Source organism: Battus philenor, unplaced genomic scaffold (genome assembly GCF_028537555.1).
Source record: "Battus philenor isolate CCGP_79_NKW_IND1 unplaced genomic scaffold, ilBatPhil1.0.hap1 SCAF_29, whole genome shotgun sequence".
Classification (NCBI taxonomy): Eukaryota; Metazoa; Arthropoda; class Insecta; order Lepidoptera; family Papilionidae; genus Battus; species Battus philenor.
Genome location: NW_027181692.1, coordinates 58385 through 84445, shown reverse-complemented (window position 1 = coordinate 84445; position 26061 = coordinate 58385). Strand labels below are relative to the sequence as shown.

The window sequence follows — 26061 nt, the reverse complement described above, 5'->3', positions numbered from 1 at the left end:
CACCCTTAACACTTAGGTAGATGAAAAATAGATGTTGTCCGGTTGTCCAGCCTGGCCGATATGCGCGCTAAGATTCACCAAAATCGGTCGAGCCGTTTCGGAGGAGTTCGATCACGCACACCGCGACACGAGAATTTCATATATTAGATTGTTTACATGTGTAAAATCTTTATTATTTTAATGGTGTTAGATTTGCTGATGTCAGTTGTATAAGGTTTCGCAAAAGTAATGTCATAATGTGAACGTGTCTTAATTTTTAACTGGTTTTACGTGTACACTTGATCACCCTGTATAATATTTACCAAATGTTCCACAGCGCCGCCACCGCTGGTTGACCAGATGCGCCTGTACCACGTGGAGATGAATCCTTACGGACACCGGGTGCTGCTGATCCTGGAAGCGAAGAGGACCAAGTACGAGGTGTTCACGCTGGACCCGCTGCACCTGCCCGAGTGGTTCAGGGAAAAGAATCCCAGACGTGAGTCATGTCGATCGCAGTTATTGTACAGTTAACCGTATACAGTAATACCCCGCTTTACGCGAGGGATACGTTCGAAAAAAAATCGCGTTAACTGAAATTCGCGTATAACGAGGTTTATGATTAAACATAGTCAACGATTAAAAATACAAATCATTTTAATCAATCACTTTAATTCTAGGAACACTTTATGCAACACATACTCTTATTTTTTACGGAAAAATACATCTATTGTCTTTTGGGTAACGTTTTGTTTACGTTCTTGTAAAATACGTTCATAACACCCAACACTGTTTTTAATTGTTCGACAGATGGTCAAGACACCATAGAGAAGTTGATGACTACATTATATTTATACGCACTCTTTCGCGTAATTCGAGGCATTTGAGCGTGAAATTTGCAATTCGCGTTATAGTGAAACCGCGTATAACGGGGTTGCGTAAAGCGGGGTATTACTGTATGGCGATTTTAATGCGAAACTAAACGTCCGTGACGTCACATCTCGCGGCCCACTTGTGGGCACACGACCCGCATCAGATATATCTCTCTGTTTGATAATTACTATCCTAGTTTCATTGTACTCAAAGATAAATGATTTCCCATATATATTTATTGCTATATTTAAGCAAGACTTATTTCATCATCAGACGAGACGGTAGACGCCCATTCACCGGTGTTGCGTTGCCGGCATCTAGCGATTTTAACTACTGTTGGTCCTTTTTACATTTTACAATTTTGTTCGTGTTAAAAATGGTCGTATTTTATCACATGAATAGCATCACCATACTAACACCATGTTTAGTGATGATGATATATAATTGTATCTCATCGACTCATTGTAGGCATCATTTTCTCCTCCAGCACCAAGTTGCGTGCGAAGGGACAGTCCGCAAACCTCCTGCATGTTCCGGCAACGCCCAAGTGTTCGCACTCGTCGCCTGAAACGAGACAATGCGTTAAAATAGGCTAAAATAAAACAATTGTAACTAAATATATCTCGTAACGTTGTAACTTCGAACTGCGCCAATAGATGGCGCTGGTAGTCAATTACCACGCGCTATCGTTAGACGTTACATTGTTTATTTATTTAGGTACACCAGTAATATACATATATTAAAAGTACATTAGATGTTATTGTATATATAATAGTTTTGTTGTGTTCCTTTATAGGTGGCGTGATATTTGAAATATAATTTATACAACATTGTAGAAATATCAAGAAAATAAGTGATCGCACGCAAGAGGAAACAACTGGCTTCCGAATTTAAATACCAAAAGAGTTCTAAACTGAAAATGTTTCCTCCGGCGCGCAGTTTTCAGTGCCGTGTGCAAAAATATATTTATACTGTATAATATACAATACAGCAGTGAGGCCAGCGATTGTAGGTGGCGACTTCGATACCCTGAATATAGTCTTATGTGATTCAAATTTGATGCATTCATTTTATAGGATTGTCTCTGCTCACAAGTTTTCAAAGGATGGAAACAGCGCCCTCTGAGTACCATAATGCACTTCGCCAATACGCCTGCCAAGTCTGGTGGTTATGGTATATCCCAGGGCTTCTTAAACTATGGGTCGTAGCAAAATTCTGGAGTCGAGAGATTTTAATGTCAAATATTTATATATACAATTTTATAACATCACTAGAGTTGGCAGAATACAGTGAACTTGCAGCGTCTAGACACGAATTGTTGAATGTTTTAAACTAATATAAATACAATTTCTATAATTTTTTGTACGAATTTAACTTTTAGATTTTTGTACGTTTCAAAACGAATTTTAAAATTATATATTTTTCATATGCACATGTATATTGTTACCTAATAGATAAATTATTAAAACATATTAATTAATTTTTCTTTTATATTTGTATGGGGTCGTGAATGACAAAAGTTTAAGAAGCCCTGGTATATACCATAGACATGTTTGTGGAAGGAGTATTTAGTACAAGAATATCCCATATTTATCAGTAATGAAATTAAAATTGTTAATTGTATATTGTGTAAAAATGTTGCAGTGAAGATTCCGGTGCTGGAAATACCAACGGACCAGGGTGACAGGTTCCTGTTCGAGAGCGTCGTCATCTGTGATTACCTGGACGAGAGGCACCCGAGGAGTCCGCTGCACTCCCGCGACCCCTTCTTGAAGGCGCAGGACCGGCTCCTGATCGAGAGGTTCAATGAGGTACGTCTGGTCACTTTATTTAATGGAACCAGGCGCGCCACTCTGTGTTTGGCACTAATCGGTGCAACATAACTCCTGAAGATGCCCCGTGGAGGGGTGAAACAAGCGTTAATCTAGCACAAGTTTTATAAGAATAAATGATTTAAATCCAAAATTACAAAGTGACTAGATAAGAAAAGGACCAATATTTAGCCACTTCCGCACATGCAGTGGTAGTCGTGCAACAAAGTGCACCGCCCGCCAGCCCGCTGATAAATGCGCATGCGGCAAACAATGCGAATTACACAACTGCCACCGTCAAATCACTCAACACGTGTTTCAACCCTCCACGCGGCATCTTCAGGAGTTATGTTACACCGATTTGTACTAAACACAGAGAGACTCTGTGTTTGTTGTTGTCTGGTGCACTTTGTTGGACTGGATGGACTTCCGCAAGGTAACGCCTGATTCCATCAAATATTTAAGATTGAATAGGTTTCTAGTCAAACATGAGTTATAAACGGCATCGCGCGACGTAACATGTTAATATGTCTTTGCTGCGCTTGAACGTTCTAACTTCGTTAGCGAACTACTTGTTTTTAGTTATCTTATACAATGTCAAAAAAAAATTGGTACATGTATTTACTGTATATATATGCATGTAGCAAAAACGTTTATTTTAATATTAAAAATAGACAGTCAAATTATATTTATTTCTATAGATATGTCAGTAAAAGATTGTCGATACGAAAAGAAAATATTGTAATGAAAATATGAATGTGTTTCAGCTTATAAAAGGCAGCCTGGAATGTTTCGACACGAACTTTGCGTTCGGCAGCGAGCAGATCATGCAGACTTTGAACATATTCGAGAAGGAGTTAGCTGACAGAGGTAATGTTTATAGGTGACAAATAAATATATGGCAACGTTACTTTTCAGCCTGTCGATGTACGATGTCTGAAAGATATAGATCGATCCATCTGGTGGGAGCTACCACCCACGTCTATCGGCTTAAGGCCGCTACTCCAGAACCTTTCAACCCCTACTACTTCTTCAAGCTACATCAGTGATCTTGGTTCTTTGTAGATCTCCTCATTCTCGATCCTCGAACCCAAAACAACGCAACCTCGAAAATCTAACGACGCGCAGTGAAAATTAGTACTAATTAAGCAGCGACGCAACTTCGAACAAAAACGCAAAACGAAACGACGCAAAGCGAGGTATTGGTGTATATATAAAAACGAATGTCTGTATGTCCTTTATATTATCGTAAACTACGCATTAGATCATGTGTTGATGAACAGCAAAGTTGTTATGCATAACCTCACGAAGGTTTCTAAGTTGTTTTTTTTTCTTAATATTTGTATAAAGCCTTTTTTTTTTTCAAATATATTTTAATTGGAGGCGATGCATCACACATGGTACAGTTAGTGTAATATAAAATAATTCCAGGTACAAACTATTTCGGCGGGAACCGACCCGGTATGCTGGACTACATGATATGGCCCTGGGTTGAAAGGTTGTACCTGCTCCGCTGCGTCAACGAGAGGAAGTTCGACGAGAAGAAAGCCCTGTTCCCCAACTTTGTGAGTGAATTGCATTACAACTAGCTTATACGTGACGGTAGTTGAACAATTCGCATATTTCATTGTTCTTAATTTAAAAATAAATTGTCTACTGTGTGTGTTAAAATGGTTCCTCTGTGCTGCACTAGATGGCGTTACTTGAATTTTATATCGCGATACTGCCGGTTACATACGAATCTTGAATAAGAAAGTGACTAATATATAGCTACTTCCGCTATGTAGCAGTAGTCGTTCAATATAGTGCACCGAGTCACTCAGTGTTTGGCACTGGTCGGTGTAACATCTCCTGAGGATGCCCCGTGGAGGAGTGAAACACGTGTAGAGTGAATTAACTGCGGTAGTTGTGTAATTCGCATTGTTTGCCGCACGCGCATTTATCAGCGGGCTGGCGGGCGGTGAACATTGCACGACTACTGCTGCATAGCGGAAGTAGCTATATATTAGTCACTTTCTTAGTTAGGATGGACTTCCGCGAGGTAACGCCTGAATCTATTAGATATATAACAGTCTTGGACGAATGTTGATTTGTATCCATTTAAATCAGTAAACTTTATATGTGGCGTCAACCAACTAAGTCTTTAAATTCTTACATTCCCCTGTGTAACATATATATTTTTTATAATATAAAGGAAGGGTTACACTCGACCTTTAACCATGTCGTCCACCTAGCGGAGTCTATCTTGTCACGTCTCCCAGATCGTCCACTGGCTGCGCGAGCAATTCTTCAAGCTTCGTCATTGACATTGGTTACACCACAAATTAATTTCAATAAACAACTCTTTTTAATTTTCATTCTCGTTTGTAAGTCATGTCTCTTATAATACGAGTAGTCCTCCTATAACGCGTTTGACCCGGCATCCGATTAGTAAATCCATGGAATACTAAGATGATACATTATATGCTGCCATCTGTTATACGCATTTTGCAAGTCTTTATTCATATTGAGATTGACACCAATGTGCACTCATCATGATATCTCAGGAACCACGAGGCTTAGGGACTTGAAACTTGCTATAAATATAGCTTTAGTCAATCAGAGGTCAGCTAAGAACGGATTTAATTAAATTCCATCTGCAGCAGGCTTGAGGAGGCGACGTAAAAATGTATATTTTGTTACTACAGCTTTTATTTATATTTGCACAATAATATAAATTATATATTATATTCAAGATAATAAATTGCCCATTACAGGCGGATTGGGGTGATCAGATGCAACTGGACGAGGTGGTGAAGAAACACGCCACATCACCTGCTGAGTATTTCGATTATTATAAAAACGCGAGAGCACATTCCATGGGATACTACCTATAATTATATTCAACCAACATCCTGTATATACGACTGTACACACGATACAAAACTTCTAATCGATAAATACCTATTTAATAAGAATATACAAATGAAAAGTTTCATATCTGGCAACACGTTATGATTACTGACAGTTGTATATATTATCTGTGCTCAACAAAATTGGAGGGAAAATGTTAAACGTCAATTTACGTCAAATGTCAATGTAATAACAACATCTTTTTTGTTCCATCTTCAAAACTAGTATCTTAAACATTCACACTAAGTTATAGATAGGCTTCTATCTGTATTGAGTGCCTCCAATGGTGATTTCTGAAATAAGAAAAAAGGCAATAAAAACTGTATAAATAAGAAAAAAAAATTAAACAAATTTTGATAACACATTTTTTTTAATGTCAAAATCGTCTAAATAAATTTGATTTTTAAAATGTTACGTTTTTAGATAGTTGAAGAGTAATTAACTTTGTTTTTTTTTATCAAAACATAGTCGCAAGAGAGGATATGGTAAAAAGAATAATAGACTTACAATTTTTCAAAATCGGCGTCTCCTTTAAAAACAATTTACCAAAAGACCTGGTTCTGTGTTTTGATAATTTTGAAATTATTAATGTCTTTTTATACTTCAATTACCTCTTCTAATAGGATTGTACGTCGAATTACGTAGAATTAAAATTGCTTCTAGAAGTTACAAGATACTTGAATTTTAATTGACAGTTAATTTACAATAAATACTAAACAGCGCCATTTGCATCCATAACTTTATTTCAACGCGCTCTCCCGAAATACCACATCTTCTGTAAAAATTATTATCTACAGTGAAGTTTAAAATCTCGCGCCAATTTTGTTGGTTACAGATAAAATATGTAACTGTAAAAAATTTTCAGTTTTTTATGTGTCTGTAGTTATGGTAAGTGAAACATTCGTTTTGATAAACGCACAAAGAGATTTCATCTTATATAATTATCTTCGTCATTTGTAATCTGTGGTAGTGTCAATGGACCACAGGTTATAGACAAAAAATCTTTAAATAATCTATTGGTTAAATTAAGCAACTTTATATGTGTTTCAATTTAAGATGTCAACATATTAACTATACACTCTTGTGTTAGAATATATATATAAACATAAATGTAAAATTTAAATTGCAACAATTATATGTAAATCAGTGTTGTCTATAGTCTATTAACATCGGCAGCGATATATTGTCTATGGAAAGATATAAATATTTCTTTACTTACAATAGACATCACAGATAATTAAGAAATATAAAAAAAATCCATTTTTTAAAAAAAATCAAAATGGCTCTTATAGACCTTTTAGACAAGTCAGTGAATATTTTCATTTATATATAATATTTTGATATCAATTTTTATTGGCAGCTAACGCCTACCAATCTAAAAAATGGTGTAAAAATTAACTTAAAAAACTAGTCAAGTCATCCATCAATGCTTACACATTTGATGAAATATGGTTGTTTCAAGTCACAATTTTTTTTTGTTATTTATTTTGAATATCATCATGTATTTCATCACCGTCATCTAGCCAGCCAATAGACGCACACTGCAAGACATGAATCTCTCCCAAAAAAATTTCCACGGGTGGTGGGGTGGCTGCCCCCCGTGGGTTATATATTAACAAGTTTAATTTTGTATACTGGTGAACAGGCGATTGTTAAGATCCTAATGGAAATATAAGGTTAGCTTATGTTCAGCAGTGAACGTCTTACGGCTGAAATAATGATTAAATTTAAAACCATAGATAATAAATGATCCTATCAAACATGGCGCCACGCGTCGAAGAGAATCTTTTCGTCCGTTATCTAAAAGCAACAGTTACAAATATTTACATATATTTTTTATATATTATATATATAAACATTATATGTTACTAATGCCTCGTGTAATATATGATAACCTGAGATTGTATATTCGGATGCATGTTGTCTAAAGTATAGATGCAACGTCAAAAGGACATTTTTTATGTTCCAACTGAATTTTTTTTTGGGAAGTTTATGTGCAGCAGTGGACATCCCATCGTTGAAATGGTGATGAGTAATGACCTATCTCAATGTAAATAATTGTTAATTCCAATAACAAGTATTTTATTCCATACAAAAACCTATACCATATCATCGAACTCATAAACTTTCTATGGTAAGCCAACACATAAACTGTGTACATGCATCTGAATATATAAACTCTATAATATTGTATAACAATAAATATGTAAAGGAGTTAATTTTAAAGTAATATATAAGTATTCAAACTTGTTTATTTATTTTGTATCGTTCTATTTATAGAAATATTTTAACTATAGCTTAGGTTCTAAACTTTTTGCCATTGTCTATTTAAAAATGTAACTGATTCAAGTTCAAAAATTCAAATGCTTGTAATCTTTGAGGCTTCTATTACAAAATTGACCGCTAACTTATTTTCAGGGAAAACTTTCCACGTGCTTTATAATTTTCGTTATATGTGATCGTACCTCTGTAAAAAGTTACGAAAAAATATGTATTTTATATATTCAGCCAATATACAGACATATATAGGTATAGAGAATTAGCGGAAGTATATTGCTTAAAGTTAATTAAATCGCTAAGATTATATGGAGGCAGCTTCTTGAAAGTATAGAAATCTCTTATACATATTCTTTTTTTTTTTGTAAAATACTTGTAGATTTCGTGATCAAATAGTAAATTAATTTTTCTCTCAAGAAATTTATTCCATAATAAACCAAGACATCAATTTTAGGTATATGTAAATCCGAAAATCAACGTGTAATTTTTGGGCCTTTAATGCTACAGAACTACAAAGCCAGAAATAAATATGTTTATACTCTGTGGTAACGATTTATGAAAGATATGAAAAAATATTTATCTTAAGAATAAAATCAATTATGCCCAGCATTTTTTTAATTTCGTAAAGTTTAATTTGAATGTGTTTATTTTTTTGGTTGAATGAAAAGAAATATGCAATAACCATTGCGTTTAGTTTTAATATAGAAGCATATATTTACATATACATATATATTTGAGTATAAAAGGTTGTATAGTACTCGATGTCTACTTCAGGAAAAGAATGAGACATTCGGCTATGTTCTTACAAATCCATCTTATCTTTGCAAAATAAAACACCGAGTATTATACAAGATTTTCATAATTTGTTTATAATACATAACTGCATTTACTGAAAGCTTATTCAAGTGTGTTTTGTTTGCGAAATAATTTAAGTTATTTAGATTGTTATAAAGTTCTTTTTTGTTATTGCTAAAAGTAATTGTTGTGATCAGTAGGCAACTTTTAGTTTTACGGAATCAAATTAGTTTAACATTTTTTTTATAAAATATTATTTATATTAATATACACTAAATACATATACGTATATAAATATTTAATATCGTCTCAACGCTAACATTTATTAACAGTAATAACACCACTCTTATGTACTTAAAACGTTATTATTGAAAATGGCGGGAAACTCGACAGAATTTGTAATTTTTTTTCTTCTGTCATTGGTAATGGTGGCCATGTTGTTCAGTTATACTTTAAAAATATAAATAAATGTGGTCTACTTTTAAGATTATAAATTGTTTATTATTAATTTTTGGTTATTCAAAGAAACCTTTATCCATTTCCTGTCACAATTATTACCCAGGTTATAATATGAGAGCGGAAGGCTTTTAGAGAAAAGTTAATCGAAAAAAAAAATTATAACACCTAGTCAATATTTATTTGATAAGCTTGCTTATGTGTATAAGCATTAAATATAAAAAACAGCGATGTACGTTAGCACTAGAAGCCTATCTACGTCCAGGGTTCTCCATACATAAATACAGAATGAAACGAACAAAATCGAATTAAGGGTAATAACAAAGACATTTAGACGACTGTCCTTAAGATTTATTTATAGGCATTGCAAATGCAAGTCTTACTTGAAATTGAAGTTTTTCATAACTTTCTGCAAAGACGAACAATTTAGATACAAAAAATGTATGGAGGAATTCGGTAAAAGCGTTTTCAAGTTATTGTTTGACAATTTGTAGGTTTACTATTACTGGATATTATTTTTATTATTACAACGGCTGAAAAAGAACATTTCATAGTAAGTTACTTAATAAAAGCCATGCTTTAACTTGTTTATAATCACACGCATAGAGAAAATTTGATTAACAATCTGTTATTAAGAGGGCATCATTGGTAAGCCGATGATGCGAAATATGTACGCCAATGTATGAACATCGTTAATTGTTTGATACTCTACTTCGACGGCACGTTATATAGCCTTCCGACCTGAGTCTGGGTAAACTTAATTTATTGTAAATGTGCGAGAGCTTCATACAAGCTTAAAAATACAAAAAGTTGATAGACCTAGAGAACACGAACAGTATAAATTGGTTAAGCTTATAGCTTTTTGTACATAATATACCTTAGTGCGTTAAAATCTTTAAATTATTAATTTATTCATCAATTAAAGATAATGTTTTTTGAAACTGAATTTTTTTAATGAAAATATCTGTTTTATATACAATTTAAATTATACACGATATTATATCCTTAATATTGAAGTATGCAAAATATAATAGTATGCAAAATAATTAAAAATCATACAACAAAATAATATATATTTTTTACATATTTTGCAATAACAAAACGCAATGTTAACGTTTAGAAATAACTTTGCCACACTTGTGTCTGACATGTCACTGTCAGTCCATTATCACTCATATATATATTTCGGAACACAAACTTCGTCCGCACTGTGTATGAAATCTTTTCGTAAATTTAATTAAATTTTCCAATATATCAAATCACTTCAACAGCAAGCATGCCTCTCATACGATCCGCTAGTTTTAATCTATTCGTCGAAATTGTTCTACGGATTGCCATACTGTCCTTATTCTGGTAAGAAATTTCCCATATGGTGTTTATTTACGATATTTTAATATATTTTGTAACAGTCATCAATGAAATTAAATTATAAAGCGCCATAAATTCCCATATTTCGTTTACTAGAGTTTATTTAACGGGTCTATGACAGAAATTGCTATTTATTTAATATTTTACACAAGTTTCGATAGTTATAAATAAAAGAATTGATATTTATGTTCCCTTTATTAAATATAATTTATGCAGTGTGCAATGCAGTTGCAAAATAGTGATAGTCTTTTTAAAATTTTGTACAAACTACATAATAAAACTTGAATATCTATTCACATTTTATCAGAAATTAATTACCTTGAAGATAAGTATTGTTTCTAATAATTGTGTAGTGAATGCGGAATGTAATTGCATTAATCGTGTTTACTTTGTTAACGCTTTTAATTTGCTATTATTTTTTATCTTGGATTTACATTTTAACATAAAGTAGCTGAACCTGAAATCTTAACACAAATCAAATTATATTTATTTCTATGTAAATCAAGGCTTTATATGCATAGAAGATACTGGGTGCAAGCTACTTGCAACTGGTCCCATAGAAGCCAATGTTCAGTTGTGGTTGACCTGGAGCTGAAATGATAATGATATTGATATGTAAATCTGACATATGTAAATGACACTGGATTTTCAAGTCAAAGTGAACAAATGTCCGCTGGGGCCTTAAGATTCTGGGGTGGAGACCACAGACCAATACACAGCAGCTCAGGAAGTCCACCCACAAGGTGGAGAGATGATCTTGTTGAAGTCATCAAAAAATGTTAGAGGTAGATTGCTTCAAACCTCTCTGGACCTATTGGCAATCTATGAAGGAGGCCTAGGGATAGTACCAGATATTCCCAGCTGGAAATGATGATAATGTATATATATCATATAATTTTATAAAACACTCTGTATTTATTTTTAATATACAAATTATTTATATGTTTATTATAATACATTTTTCCGTTCATTATGTATATATTTATTATCCAGTAGTAACTGATCTATGGAAGGCCTCTGTCTAACAGTGGGTGTCTATTAGCTGACACAATCATGAATACATACATTTAAATAAATAGTATATATAGATATTTAAATATATATTACATGGTATATTTATGTATAATTATAATAATTAATATCAATTAATATATTTACATAAGGTGTTTTTATCTAAGTGATTATTTTTTTCTCAATTTGATTTTAATTTTTTATATTTGTTATATATGATATTAACTTCAACAGTCTTCATTAATTTACTTTTGCACCACCTAAACAGTTAACTGGTAGAGAATGTGTTTCGCATTAAGTTCAGTTACATTTATATTAAATTACAATAAATAAAAATACTTATCAGCCTTCATTATCCTCTTTTATCATTATCATAATGTATTTAATTTTTTCAGTTATATGGAAACATTGCCACCGTTTGTAAGGGTCATTCTACCGTCAGAGTTGGAGACAGACTGCAAGTATCCAAGGCGTGAGTCCTATGTCCCTGGTGGAGCGTTGTGGGCCATAGTGCTGTCGGTGCCTTGTCTGCTGTCACTACTCGCATGGGGAGCGTGCAATGATTGTAATGATGCTTTTGAGGTGAACCAATTATATTTAATTCATTTTAATTTTATTGTAGACAAATATATAATTTATTCTACAAATTGCATGATATATACCTAAATATATAGATATATATAGATATCATACTTGAATATGCTCTGACACATATACATGGTGTTTGGTATTGTGAACATATAGCTAATTGGCTCATTGGCTTTCAATAACTTCTTTCAATACAAAGTCCAAGGAATGGAAGGAAACACTGTTTAATTTTAATATGTAGTAATATATGAATTCCGAAGATGTATTTTCTTACTTAATTGCACATACATTATGTATTATTTTTGAAATCATTGGCTTTCGAACAAAGCCTACCATAATTTAATTGACAGGAAACAGGCTATACTTTCACGCCTTTAAAGCCTTTACCCCTATTTACATCATGTGTTTTTGCGAGCATATATTGTTGGCATACCTACGTGAGGAAATACCCATGCTGCGTCCACTGGATTGTGGTAGCTGCTCAAGAATCTTTGGGCTACAACAACCATCATATATATATGTTTATGCAGTCTTGATTATTCCCATTGTTGGGAAAAATCCTCTAAAACATAAAAGAATTGGTTGTAATATGATTTCTTGCAAGTGTCAATGTGCAGGTAAATGAGATTTATCAAGGAGTTGGTTTGGTATGAGTAAGACTAACTGCGACGCAAAATGTGCGCAGTGCCACTTGATTGTGGAAACCAGCTCGCAGAGAGAACACTAGACAAGGGTCAATTTGATTTGTAGCATTAGCCTATGTTGGTCATTGCACCGACCTGGTCTTCATCTACGAGTCTGTCATAATGGATATTTCTATTAACCTTCTAACTGCCAAGCTATTTTGGCCATGACTTCCCCAGGTGCCAAATGGAAATATCAAGTGTAGGCTTTCCTTATGTGAAAATTTGGGATCTTTGCATTCTATGAATGAATATAACACATTATGTATATCATTATGTACTGAGACCGCCGGCGACCTTCATGGTACTTAAAGGCAACAGAGTACTCGGTTTGCCATGAGGTCACCGGCGGGTCACGTTTTTGTAACACAGAAAACGCGATAGGTTTTCAAAGCCAGCTTTGAAATATGAATAAATTGTGAATTCAATACAAAGAAAGGTTTCTATATACGTATTCTAATGTAAATTTCATATAAAAAGTGAGGCCGCCCGCGGTCTCATTGGCACCCATGGTAACCGCTTCTAAGAAATGCTGCAAATCGTATACCATCCCGTGATCCAGTTGCTAGGTGCCTAATGAAGCAAATAATTACCGGAGGGTCGGAAAAAAATAATATTCCTTAGATGTACAGATGAAAAATTGTGAGGTAGCCGGCGGCCCTCACGGCACCTATTGTTGGGTATCGTGAGGTAGCCGGCGGTCCTCATGGCACTTAAAAGGTTAACCCAGTATTTTTTTAGTCTCTTCAACACCTGCCACCCGTAATGTGAATAAACATTTGTGAAATGACATCTTTAAATAGGTTACAGTTGACATATATAACACTTATTGTAATTAACATTTCTATTTACTCTGTACACAAGTATGTCAAATGTCGTTGACAGGTCGACATATGTCAAGTGTATGTCAGTCAATTATGACAGCTGCTGTCAACATTAATCGAGTTGATTTCTTTGTGGTTTTAGATGCGTTCATTGTTTACCGCATTCCATAAGATTAGACAAATGATTGACATTTAGTTTTAGATATTTGCACGATGCAGTCACATGTTATTAGTTCGGATTTGTCTTATTTTATTATAAAGTCTAATTGTGTCTAGTTATAAAATCTATAATGGAAACTATAATTAAACAGAGCTCTCTTGTACATTTTACTCGCCTCTATAAGGGATGCAGATTTGATGCGAAAAGCCTTCAACATACTCGGACCAATTTTTTTGTGGTAATTTTTACTATATTACTATAAAAAAAGAATAAAAACTGAGATAAAGTTTATATTTGATATCGGTGTTTATTAAAGAGAACTTAATGAAAACAAGATATGGAGGCAAGTCTTAAACCAGTGACGTGAAGTAATGTGATAGTTAAATAAAATCTGTGATATCTTCGGAATGCAGGGGCCCTCCCCTGTGGTAGATATTGTAAAGGACTAAAAATGATGGACGAGAGAAAATAAAATAAAAATCAATTCTGATAAAATTATTTACTCTTTTAAACAAAGCCCTTCTCCCACATGCAATGGGAGCCGTAGAAAAAAATACAGTAGTAAGGATATTGATTCCTAAACTGTGTTATATCCTTTATAAGTTTTTATTAAATGATATTCGTAATAATTTTTTTCATTGATGTTTCTAATCAATTTCACTCATGACTAAATCGAAGGATGGCGTTGTAGTCACAACAACCGGCTGCATAAATTACTGCGCGCTACGAAACTTGGAACGTTCGTGTTTATATATACCTTTCTCTGTCGCAGACATCTTTTGTCGCTCTCACACAAGCGACACGTGTGATTGGCTATAAAATAAAGATTGTGATTGGTTTTACACATAGAGTTCGAAATTCGTTAACGTACTTTTAAGGTTTGGTATAAATATAAGGGAAATATAATCTCTGTGTTTGCCATTAATCGGTGTAACATAACTCCTGAAGATGACCCGTGGAGGGGTGAAACTCGTGTTGAGTAATTTAACGGTGGTAGTTGTGTTACTCGCATTGTTTGCCGCATACGCATTTATCAGCGGGCTGGCGGGCGGTGCACTTTGTTGCACGACTACCACTGCATGTGCGGAAGTGGCTAAATATTCGTCCTTTTCTTACTTAGAATTCAGACTATTCTTTGCACTCGGATTTTACTTTAACTCCATGAGATAGCCTTGTAAAGCTTTATAAGGGAACTCAATCTTATTTAATTAATTCTGATTTGTTTCAAATTTAAATTTCAGATATTCTTGCGACATACACAAATCTCTTTAAATCAAATGTGCCTAATCAAATCTTTTATGTGCCATGCTCTATCTTAGCCTTTCTAAAATTTTTACGTTTCTTTATGAGATATATATATATATATTAAAGTATTAAACTATGAGGCGTAGGTCCAACGTTGGGAAACACTACTTTAAATTATCCTAAATTCTTTGATAAAATAAAATAAAATCCTGTTACAGATCCTCCTGGCGTGGTCCCTGGCGCTGGGTATCAACGGCGTTTTAACTGACACCATGAAACTTATTGTGGGTGAGTCAAGGATTTTATGTTACTGCGCGCTCTCACGTAATTATATACAGCAATACCTCACTTGGGGTCGTGGTTACGTTCCAATAAAACACGACGCAAATTGAATTAATATTATCTGTAGCAAACCATGTAAAGATCGAAGATAGGTTCCAGAGTCACGAAAATACTTCTTTTTAAAAAGAAAATTGAACTAAGTAAACGTTTAAAAAACAAAGATAATATAACTCTGCCAATAAATAAATTGGAATAATATTTACCTTTTTTGTAACCAGAAACAACTCGTAAAAATTTATATAAATTTTTTATTCTCTTTTAAAAAAAGCACAACACACTACGTAATTGAAACTGAACTCTAAAATTAGCAAAACAAAGTGAAAATAAAACTGTATTCAAATTGCGTTGATTTAGTTAGAAAGGGAATCCCATAAAAAATAAACTGTATATTCCTAATTTACATGTCTTAAAAATTAAATAAATCATTTATGATAAGGTGTACATATGTACAATAAAATACCACAAATAATCTCAGATCTACCACTGAACAAATTTAAAACCAATGGTAAAAACATAATAAAAGAATAATATTCGAAAGTGCCTGTTATATATCTCTGAAAGATAAGATGTTAGGATTTCTGTAATTTGAGCATTTGGTTTTCCAGGTCGGCCTCGACCAGACTTCTTTTACCGATGTTTCCCCGACGGCGTGGAGACGGCGGACCTGCAGTGCACCGGCGACCCGGCCGACATCATGGAGGGCAGGAAGTCGTTTCCAAGCGGACACAGCAGCTGTGAGTGTGCTCTGTTGCAGGGCTTCTTAAACTTCTGTCATTCACGACCCCATTTATGATTGAGAATTTCTTTACGACCCCATATACAAATGTAAAAGAAAAATAAATTAATATTTTTTGATGATTTATTTATTAGTTAACAATGTATATATACATATGAAAATGTATAGTTTTAGAATTCGTTTTGAATCATATAAAAGTCTAAAATTACAAATTGCACAAAAATTTATAAAATTGTATTTATATTAGTTTAAAATCTTCAACAAATGCGCGTGTCTAGACGCTGCAAGTCCACTGTATTCCACCAACTCTAGTGATGTTATAAAATGGTATATATAAATATTTGACATTTAAATCTCTCGAACCCAGAACTTAGCTTCGCGACCCATAGTTTAAGAAGCCCTGGTCTATTGGCGTGAGGAGGTTGGGTCAGGTGATGACCAGGAGCCTTGCACTGGACGATCTACGGATGATATAATGATGTGTTTGATGTGGTGTCTTCCCAGATGATAGCGCGTTTGGTAACCTCGTACCGTTGCATGGAGTTCAGTTTCAGGAGTTTTTTATCAAACGAAACTCATTCGGAATGTATCTCATGAAGTGTACGATGTAATACAGCGATGATCCGGTATACATACTAATTGTATTATATATAGCATCACTAATTTTAACATTGAAGGTATTGTAAATAAAAATATATAAAAAAATAGAGAAAGTAAATCTAAAGATAGGACTAATGCTACGAAATGAAATAGATACTTCGTCGTACGAGAGAGAGTGTTTTAAAAAAAATATATGGAAAAATATTTATAATCTGAAGTTCTGCACTTAAAACATGATGGAATTGAATATAAATTTATTACAAAATTTTAAAAGTAATTACCATTTGAGGTTCCACTAGAAATGTCAAATATGCGTTCAATAAAATCAACGTGTAGGGAGGGGGTGGTAGTTGGTTCTGGTTCCAGTGGCAAATCGTGTTCATATATCATTACGTACAATAAGACGTATTGTGGTGACATTGAAATGACTTAACCCTTAAATGCATGACTTATTTATACTTAAAATATATATATATATATATATATATATATATATATATATATATATATATGTGGAAACGAAACGTTAGATTAAAGGAAGTGAGCAATTGATTGATGAATGAATGAAGAGTAGGAATGGATTATGGCATTCGCTGGGAAGATGGCGGTCGGGCGGTCGGTGTCAACTACGTAAGAGGTGAAAAATTAAAGTGTATAAAAAATATTTACATTGTGATGTGGAAAAACGTTTATTTAATTATTAAAACAATTTGTGCGCGGAAAATGAATAATTCGCCTACGCGCGGTTGCGCATCGAACCATGGCTCAAATCCGACTCTCAGAACTCCAACGGCCGCAGGCGCACGTGCTGCGCGTCTTGGCTACCTGCCAAGAGCAAGCAAGAGCGCGTATCGTGCACGCCGTGCGAGTGAGCGAGACGAGTGGGCGAGACAAACAAAAGGTTGAGCGTTGTGACGACGTCCGCGGGAACTTTCACATCTGGCGGCTTTTTTATATAGCAATATTATTACATACTCCCCCTTTTGACCAGGACCAGTGACCTCACAACTGGTCAAACCGACACAAGCTTTCGCGGTCGGCCGCGAGGACGTTTTGGAGCCACAGGCTCAGGAATCTCAGTGCATTCACCCTCTCGCGAATGATAGCGTCTTAAGTCAGAGACATGATACTTCCCAATGGTAATGTCGGACTTATCAGGAAACGCTAACAGGTACGTAGTTGGGCTAACTTTCTTCTGAACGACGTAAGGCCCGTCTCGTTTAGGTACGAACTTAGCGCTGACTCCTTTTGCAGAGTTGCTGAGAACGTGCGTTTTCATCAATACGAGGTCGCCGACGTCGAGACTGTCACTTTTACGAATTTTATCTTTAACAGCTTTGCGGAGGTCTTGTTGGTGTTCAATACTTTCTTTGCTGGACTGGAGAGTATCTGCGAGTCTTAGCAGATAAGGTGTGATTTGCGGCACGTAGTTCTCCGCTTCGACAACTGCACGCAAGTCCGTCTGAGCTGCAATTGGTGAGCGAAGTTCGCGAGCAAAAGTCAGGTATGCAGGAGTCTGTTGGGTTGCTTTTGTCAACGATGTGTTTAAAGCGAAACGAATAAAGGGCAGAGCTTCAGGCCATTTTTGATGGTGATTTTCCACGAGGATAGCCATTTGCACCTTAAGGTCCCTGTTCTTCCTCTCCACAGGATTCGCTTCTGGTTGATACAGGGGCACCAGATTCTGCTTAACACCCAAAACAAACATGGCTTTCTGCATAACATCGGTGACGAATTGGACACCATTGTCAGAAATTAATCGCCTAGGAACACCAAAACGAAGGAAAACCTCCTCTATCAAGATCTTAGCACAAGCTTCAGCAGTAGCTTCAGTAAGCGCAAACAGCTCTACCCACTTACTGGCGGTGTCTTCGACAATAAGGACCCAACGTTCACCCTTGGGACCCTTAGGAAGTGGACCGAACAAATCTATTGCTACAACTTCGAAGCGCTGTGCGGGTACTGGAGTCTGCAACAAGCCTGAAGGCTTCTCATTCGAAGGCTTGTAACGCTGACATTCAGTACAAGACTTGAGATACTCCGCTACAAAACGACGCATTCCAGGAAAATAGAACCGCTGGGAAATACGATGCAAAGTCCTATCAACACCACCGTGACCAGCTGTTGCAGCGTCGTGACATTCAACCATAACTTGCTTCCGACGGTTGACTGGTACAACAAGCTGCGGTTCTTCCGTTTCTGCTTCCGTATATCGGTAAAGTATCCCCTTTGACATATGATAACCTCTATCTGTCCACCTACAAATCTCCACTTCTTCCTTTCCCTCCAGGCCCAGGATAATCTTCGCGATTTCAGGATCTGCGAGCTGATCTTCACGAAGAGCGGTTGCCTCCCATCGTGGCGTTTCAACCACCACCGTACAGACGTCACAAGCATCTCGAGCCTCCTCAACGCATGGCGGTCGACTGAGAGAATGATGATGACGTTTGCCTTTCCTGGGGTGTAGTCCACTTGGAGATCGAAAGACTGCAACTTCATAGCCCAACGGACCAATCTACCTGCAGGAGACTTCAAGGTTAGTAACCACTTCAGGGGCTGGTGGTCGCTGGCGACGCGCACGGGATGACCATCGATGTAGCCGCGGAACTTCTCGACTGCCCACACAACTGCAAGAGCTTCACGCTCGGTAGTTGAGTAGTTTCGTTCCGCCGAAGTCAGAAGGCGGCTGGCGTACGCGATCGGACGCTCCTCGCGCGGCGACTCCCCCTGCAAGAGAGCTGCACCTAAAGCATAGCTGCTCGAGTCAGTCCTAAGCACAAAAGGAAGACTATAATCTGGCTGGATGAGGATTGGAGGAGAGGTAAGTGATTTCTTAAGTTCCAAGAACGCGGTGACTTGAGCTTCGCCCCACAACCAAGACTGATCTTTCTTCGTCAGCATAGTCAACGGTTGCGCAACCTTTGCGAAGTTCGGCACGAACTTGCGGAACCACGAGCACGTCTGTAAGAAGGATTTCAAGTGCTTTACATTCGTCGGCTCGTTCATATCGACTAGGGCGCTGATTTTGTCAGGGTCCGGCGATAGCCCTTGAGACGAAATCACGTGACCTAGATACTTAACACTTTCTCTAGCAAACACGCATTTAGCTCGATTGGCGCACAGGCTGAAGACACGAAGGCGATCGAAAACAGCTCGAAGATCCTGTAGATGCTGAGCAAAGTTTTCAGAGATCACGATGAGGTCGTCTATGTAACCTAAAATAGTCACGCCTTTTAAAGCAGACCCTGAACGAAACCTGTCAATCAGACGCTGGAACGTCGCTGGAGCGTTGCGCAAGCCAAAAGGCATACGCTTGAATCTGAAAACGCCAAATGGTGACACGAAGGCGGTCTTGTCGCGATCCTCTTCGTTGACAGCAACCTGCCAGTAACCTGCCTTGAGGTCGATGGTGCTCATGAAACAACTTTTGCCAGTATACTGCAGTAGATCGTCGATCACCGGAAGCGGATAGGAGTCGACCTTCGTGATGGAATTCAATTTGCGATAATCCACACAAAATCTGTAGGACCCATCCTTTTTAGGTACCAACAGCGCTGGTGCTGCCCACGGAGACTCACACTCTTCGATGACACCCTCCGACAGCATCTTATTGATTTCAGCCTCCATAACTTCTTTTTTCGCAGGCGTCAGGCGGTACGGCGGGACGGCGATCGGCGGGTGGGTGCCGGTGTCAATGCGGTGTTCAGCGGACGACGTCGGTCCTCCCCCTTCTCGGAAAATGTCCTCGTATTCCTGCAATGTCTGCGCAAGGCTTGCTCTTTCAGGTGGTGACAGCATCATACCCTCGTCCGAACGCAACATGTCGGCAGAGGCGCACCCGATGAAGTTACGTGATTTCTCACAACGCAAGGGGTGAATGACCTGAGGTTGATTAGCTGTGAACCACGTTTCATTAAAAATATCAATAACCAAACCAGCTTTACGTATAAAATCAATGCCTAGCAATGTTTCATTGTTAACTGCATCTGGAAAAATTATAAATGTGATAGGTATTGATGCGCCCGCGAGCATCACCACAACGTCCACCAGTCTGACTGTCACGTCACGCACTACACCGTCAGCAAGTTTCACAGTCATGACGCTACTACGCATCGGCTGCCCTAACTTAAGCAACAAGGTGTACAGCGTGGATCCGGCAACGCTACGTTTAGCCGCCGTGTCTAATAGACCGGTACCGCGATAGCCAAAAATCTCTATGTCCAAAATTGGACGGCCTTTGGTACAAACATCCGGACGCAAGCGCTCGGTACGCGAGTAATCCACTGACCGCGCATCAGGCACATCATATACATTACAAACAGAATTTAAAAAAACAGTATTACAATCAAAAGAAACATGGGCTTGACATTGCGATGCCTCGGTTTTGGAATATAAATGCCTATTTGTTGACATAAAATCGCATGCAAAGAACGAATCCTTAGTGTCCGTATTTTTTGTATTACAGTTAACACAATTAGCACGAATAACACCTTTCATACCACAACCGTAACACGAAACTGTATGCGGATCACTTTTAGATCTAAGCCTTGAGCACTCATCGCGATTATGTCCACTCTTCTTGCAATAAACACAAAACCGTTTACCTCGATTCGGCGCATTCGCTGCGCTTACTACAGCAGGTACAGCGGCGGCGGCGGCGGCGGCGGCGGCGCGTGCGTTGCACGTTGCACGCGCGCGCGAGCCCGCACTCCCTGCTCGCTGATCGCTTTGTACACTTTCTCGTGTTAATTTGAAACGAGCCGTGCAACCGGCGAAGTTTCCCGACGGAGACGGATGAGCCGAAGACGACGATGGCGATGGTGATGGCGAGGGCGCTCCTGTGGTGAAGGCCGGCGATCGCAGCAAAAGACTCTCTATTAGCTGGCGGTTTGACTCCGCTTGAGCCTTGGCGAACGCCGCCATGAACGACGATAGCTGCCCCTCGGTCATGAACCTGTCCGAGTCCTCATCCTCGACGTTGTTACGGACGCCTGTAGCCTTGCAACGCGGCATCGCAAACAACAGATGCAAACCACTGACGAAATTCACTCCGATAACGCACAATTGTTAAATTTTCGATAGGATTCTTCTACGACGCTAAGATGGCGAACGGTTGAGTACGCAATTTCGTCGATAATTAGCGCGTAGGCCACGGGTTGGGCGCCAGTGTGATGTGGAAAAACGTTTATTTAATTATTAAAACAATTTGTGCGCGGAAAATGAATAATTCGCCTACGCGCGGTTGCGCATCGAACCATGGCTCAAATCCGACTCTCAGAACTCCAACGGCCGCAGGCGCACGTGCTGCGCGTCTTGGCTACCTGCCAAGAGCAAGCAAGAGCGCGTATCGTGCACGCCGTGCGAGTGAGCGAGACGAGTGGGCGAGACAAACAAAAGGTTGAGCGTTGTGACGACGTCCGCGGGAACTTTCACATCTGGCGGCTTTTTTATATAGCAATATTATTACAACATCTATTATTCGCCTGCGTGATTCACTCCCACATATATATATATATATTTATATATATATATTTATATATATATATATATATCGTGCAGATAAGTACGCAACAATGCCGGTCAAAGTAGAATATATATAAGTAAAACACTTTTTTTTATTAAAAAACCTTATGTTGCAGATATACAACACTATGCATTAACTTTCAGGTGTAGTATTCATTTTACGTTAAAGTGGTATAATGCAGTTTTTCATCATTATGTATTTAAGGGTTAAGGGTGACCAAAGTTACACCCCCCCCCCTCCCCCTCCGTCAAAGCGAAAATATTTGCTGAACGTTACTCTTAGACGTTTGGTTTGTTGAAGTGTCGTTCTGCTCGCTGGGCGTGGCGTCGCTGTGGGCGTGCGGGCGGCTGGGCGCGCTGGGGCGGCGCCGGGGCTCCGCCGCGCGGGTGCTCGCCTGCCTCGCCCCGCTCGTCGTGGCGCTCTGCGTCGCGCTCTCCAGGACCTGCGACTACCACCACCATTGGCAAGGTCAGGATACACCTGATAATGGAACAGACATTTTTATACAAGGATATTAGTTATAAATGTAAATGTGCCACACACCTGATGTAACATAACTCCTGAAGATGCCCCGTGGAGGGGTGAAACGCGTGTTGAGTAATTTAACGGTGGTAGTTGTGTGATTCGCATTGTTTGCCGCATACGCATTTATCAGCAGGCTGGCGGGCGGTGCATTTTGTCGCACAACTACTACTGTATTAGCGGAAGTAGCTACATATTGGGCCTTTTCTAACAATTATTCGTATTTACGTGAAATAAAATATTCATATATTTATTTAAAACATTTATGCAACTTGTGTATAATGGCTAACTTAATGACGAAGGTAGGTGATACAAGTTACTATAATATAAAAGTTAAAATAAGTAAAATCAAATTGAAAAAGAAAACAATCACTAAGATAAAAACAGCCTGTGTACATATATTAATTGATATAACTGAGTATAATTATATATAACTATACCATTTTATATATATTTAAATATCTACATATACTATTTATTTAAATATTTATATTCATTATTCACCAGGATAAAACAGAGTTTTCGCCTATAGATCAGTCACTACTTAAATATATATATGTAATGAACAGAAAAATTAATAATAAAATACATGTGATTTAAATATTTAAAAATAAAAAAGTGGTAAATATAACCGTGTGTTTAAAAATTATATGATACACTTATAATCATTTCAACCAGGGAATGTGAATATATAATATTTACAACACTGTATCTATTTATTTACTTTATAAGAGATAAACAGTAACAAAAGGCAGTAAGAAAGTACAAACATAGATGCTTAGAAATATAAAATTAGTTACAGTTGTTACCTTATAACTATCTCACTGAGAACATTTATTGATTTATAGTCAAACAATGAAAAACCAAATAAAAACATTACTAAACAGGGATCAAAGACTATGGTTTATATATTTATATTATGGTTTAAATTGCATTGTATGTACTCAATAATTTCGAACGAAATTGTCTTTTAAAAGATACGAGAGAGCACGAGAATATATCAATATCACTAACATATGAATTGTGGAGGTCACACATCCTGTATAAGGGTGCACGTTTACCGATGTTTGTCTTAGCCGTTGGTAAAAAAAGAAACATCTAGAACGCGTTGTTGCTGCAGGAATTCGAAAGTTTACCTCGGACAAATAGTCCTGTACATGGAATATTTGCAGATATCCTGGTGGGCTCAACCCTGGGCTTCACGGTGGCGATGTTCTGCTACAGGCAGTACTACAACCCGCTGGGCTCGGAGCTGGCGGGCGTGCCGCGCGTGGTGAGCAGCGCGGGCCCCGCCAGGCACGACGCCAGCCCCGTCAAGGACCCGAAGGACATCGAGTCCACGCCGCTGATCAATGGCGGCAAGAAGGAAGACAAGTGGATTTGAAAAGAGAACATCGATCGACCTGACCACACAGATTCACAATACATATTAAAAAAAAGGTATGTCAAAATGACGTCACGACATTTTATAATGATTGAATATAACAGATACAAAATATAGTTGAGCGTATATTTATAAAGAATATTAAAACATATGTCTATATAAGCACTGTAATAATATTTAAAATATTTCCATTTCAAATAATATTAATTAAAGTGATATATGGAAGATTCTAGAAGTCGACAGAATTCGATAACCTCACTTATTAATGACAATTGTATGCAATGTATAGATCAACAAATCAATCAAAGTATTGTAGATTATAAATCTACATATAAAATTTGTGAAAATAACATTTCTAAAATAGTTTATTATATGTATATATAATCTAATGTTTTAATAGCAAATGGATTGAAATGATAAATCCAAAATAAGTGTATCGCGTATTCGAAAATGAAATTTGAAAAAAATTTATTTTGTTTTCTGCCAAAAAATGTTCCTATGTCATAAAGGAAGGTTCTAGAAGTTAACAGAATTCGATAGTCGCTCTTACAAATAAGAAATGCGTGTACGAAATATAAATATTAACAATTTAAACATTAAAAAAAAAAAAATATATATATATATATATATATATATATATATATATATATATATATATATATATATATATATATATATATAGTCTTCGTGTATCGATATGTCGGTTGAATTTTTATTTTTTCGCAAATTTAATATAATTTTCAAAACATTTTAGTTCAACTAATGTAGTATATGGAAGGTTCTAGAAATCAAATTTCACAATCTACCTTATCCATACAACAATAATTGTATGTAATATAAGTGTACTATTCAATTGAACTAAATATTTAGATTATAAATGTTGTTAAATATGTTAAAATGACATTTAGGTACTTTGAAATCTGTATATATATACACACACACATAATGTCTTGTTTTAACGTTATTCTAAAAAGAACAATACGATCCAGTATATATACGGGTATATATAAAAAAAAAAAACAATATATGAGGAATAATGATTTTTTTAAATATTTCAATTTCAAATAATTTTAATTCAACTAATTTGTTCTACGGAAGGTTCTAGATATATTCGTATTAAATGTGAATTCGATGGAACCGAAGAAAAGTGAAATAAGTTTGTATAATATATAACATTATACTGAATATATGTAAAAACATTTTTAAAATGTAAGCAGAAATTTACATATATTAAACTAACTATACTTCATAGGGTTATGTACTGAACCAAATGTAATGATTAAAGGGGGAATGAACATGGTATATTAAAATCAAAGTTATAGACGTGGCTTGAAGAATGGATCGACTAAAAGTTTCTGTAGCGACGAGCTGGTAAACTCGGCTTGGCGCTCCTCTTCCTCCATATAGTCAAGGTCAGGGGGTAGCTGATGCAGAAAGTATCAGACCGGCCATGGTGGCGATATTTGGTGCAGGCCTAGGCCTTGCAGTGGGTGTCTATCGGCAGACGTGATGAACCACTACAGTTACATTTCATCCATATTCCTAAAACTCGTTAAAAAATGTTAAAATACCTACATTGATAGGTGAAGTCACGTCGACTTCTACCAAGTATCAAGTACCTTGGGGGTCCAACTGGACCACTTTAGGAACTAGCGATATAAAGGTTTATACTAGCTGGCACTTTGAGTTGGAAGCATCCAAAGGATCCATCCCAGCAGAGGTCCCTGTGGTACCACACGTCTATTTAGTTTGACTTTTAAATCTTGTTCACATTTATTTACGTACCCAAACCTGTGGAATATAATGGTATTATTTTTCCATTTTTTTCGGAGGTCTTCGAATCGAAATGCTGATCCAGAATTAACCCAAGCAGAGGTCTTCTTGCAAGGGTCCATCTAAGTTACTTCCCGGAGAACTTGTTGAAGGGTCGGTTCTGGTAGAGGTCCCTGTGGCACACCTAGTGATATTTGAATTTTTACACATTTAGTTAA

The 26061-nt window shown here is 36.7% G+C and overlaps 2 protein-coding genes across 2 annotated transcripts; both read left to right on the top strand.

The window, feature by feature from the left end:
• The first annotated feature begins 321 nt into the window (after positions 1 to 321).
• LOC137926117 (pyrimidodiazepine synthase-like) lies at positions 322 to 5723 on the top strand. The gene is made up of 5 exons (XM_068769644.1): positions 322 to 478; positions 2497 to 2663; positions 3431 to 3533; positions 4095 to 4228; positions 5420 to 5723. Exons 1-5 carry the CDS (start codon positions 340 to 342, stop codon positions 5537 to 5539), a joined length of 663 nt encoding a protein of 220 aa, XP_068625745.1. The 5' UTR covers positions 322 to 339; the 3' UTR covers positions 5540 to 5723.
• A 4545-nt stretch (positions 5724 to 10268) lies between these two features.
• Positions 10269 to 24187, top strand: LOC137926276 (phospholipid phosphatase 5). Its single transcript, XM_068769872.1, has 6 exons — positions 10269 to 10436; positions 11858 to 12044; positions 15181 to 15250; positions 15910 to 16038; positions 22465 to 22632; positions 23859 to 24187. Exons 1-6 carry the CDS (start codon positions 10360 to 10362, stop codon positions 24068 to 24070), a joined length of 843 nt encoding a protein of 280 aa, XP_068625973.1. The 5' UTR covers positions 10269 to 10359; the 3' UTR covers positions 24071 to 24187.
• Positions 24188 to 26061: the final 1874 nt, after the last annotated feature.

Coding starts and splice junctions, on each gene's coding strand:
- LOC137926276 (XM_068769872.1), top strand. CDS start 10,360: ATGCCTCTCATACGATCCGCTAGTTTTAATCTATTCGTCGAAATTGTT. Junction 16,039..22,464: donor TCCAAGCGGACACAGCAGCT/GTGAGTGTGCTC, acceptor GGTTTGTTGAAG/TGTCGTTCTGCTCGCTGGGC. Junction 22,633..23,858: donor CTACCACCACCATTGGCAAG/GTCAGGATACAC, acceptor GAATATTTGCAG/ATATCCTGGTGGGCTCAACC.
- LOC137926117 (XM_068769644.1), top strand. CDS start 340: ATGCGCCTGTACCACGTGGAGATGAATCCTTACGGACACCGGGTGCTG. Junction 2,664..3,430: donor TGATCGAGAGGTTCAATGAG/GTACGTCTGGTC, acceptor AATGTGTTTCAG/CTTATAAAAGGCAGCCTGGA. Junction 3,534..4,094: donor GAAGGAGTTAGCTGACAGAG/GTAATGTTTATA, acceptor AAATAATTCCAG/GTACAAACTATTTCGGCGGG.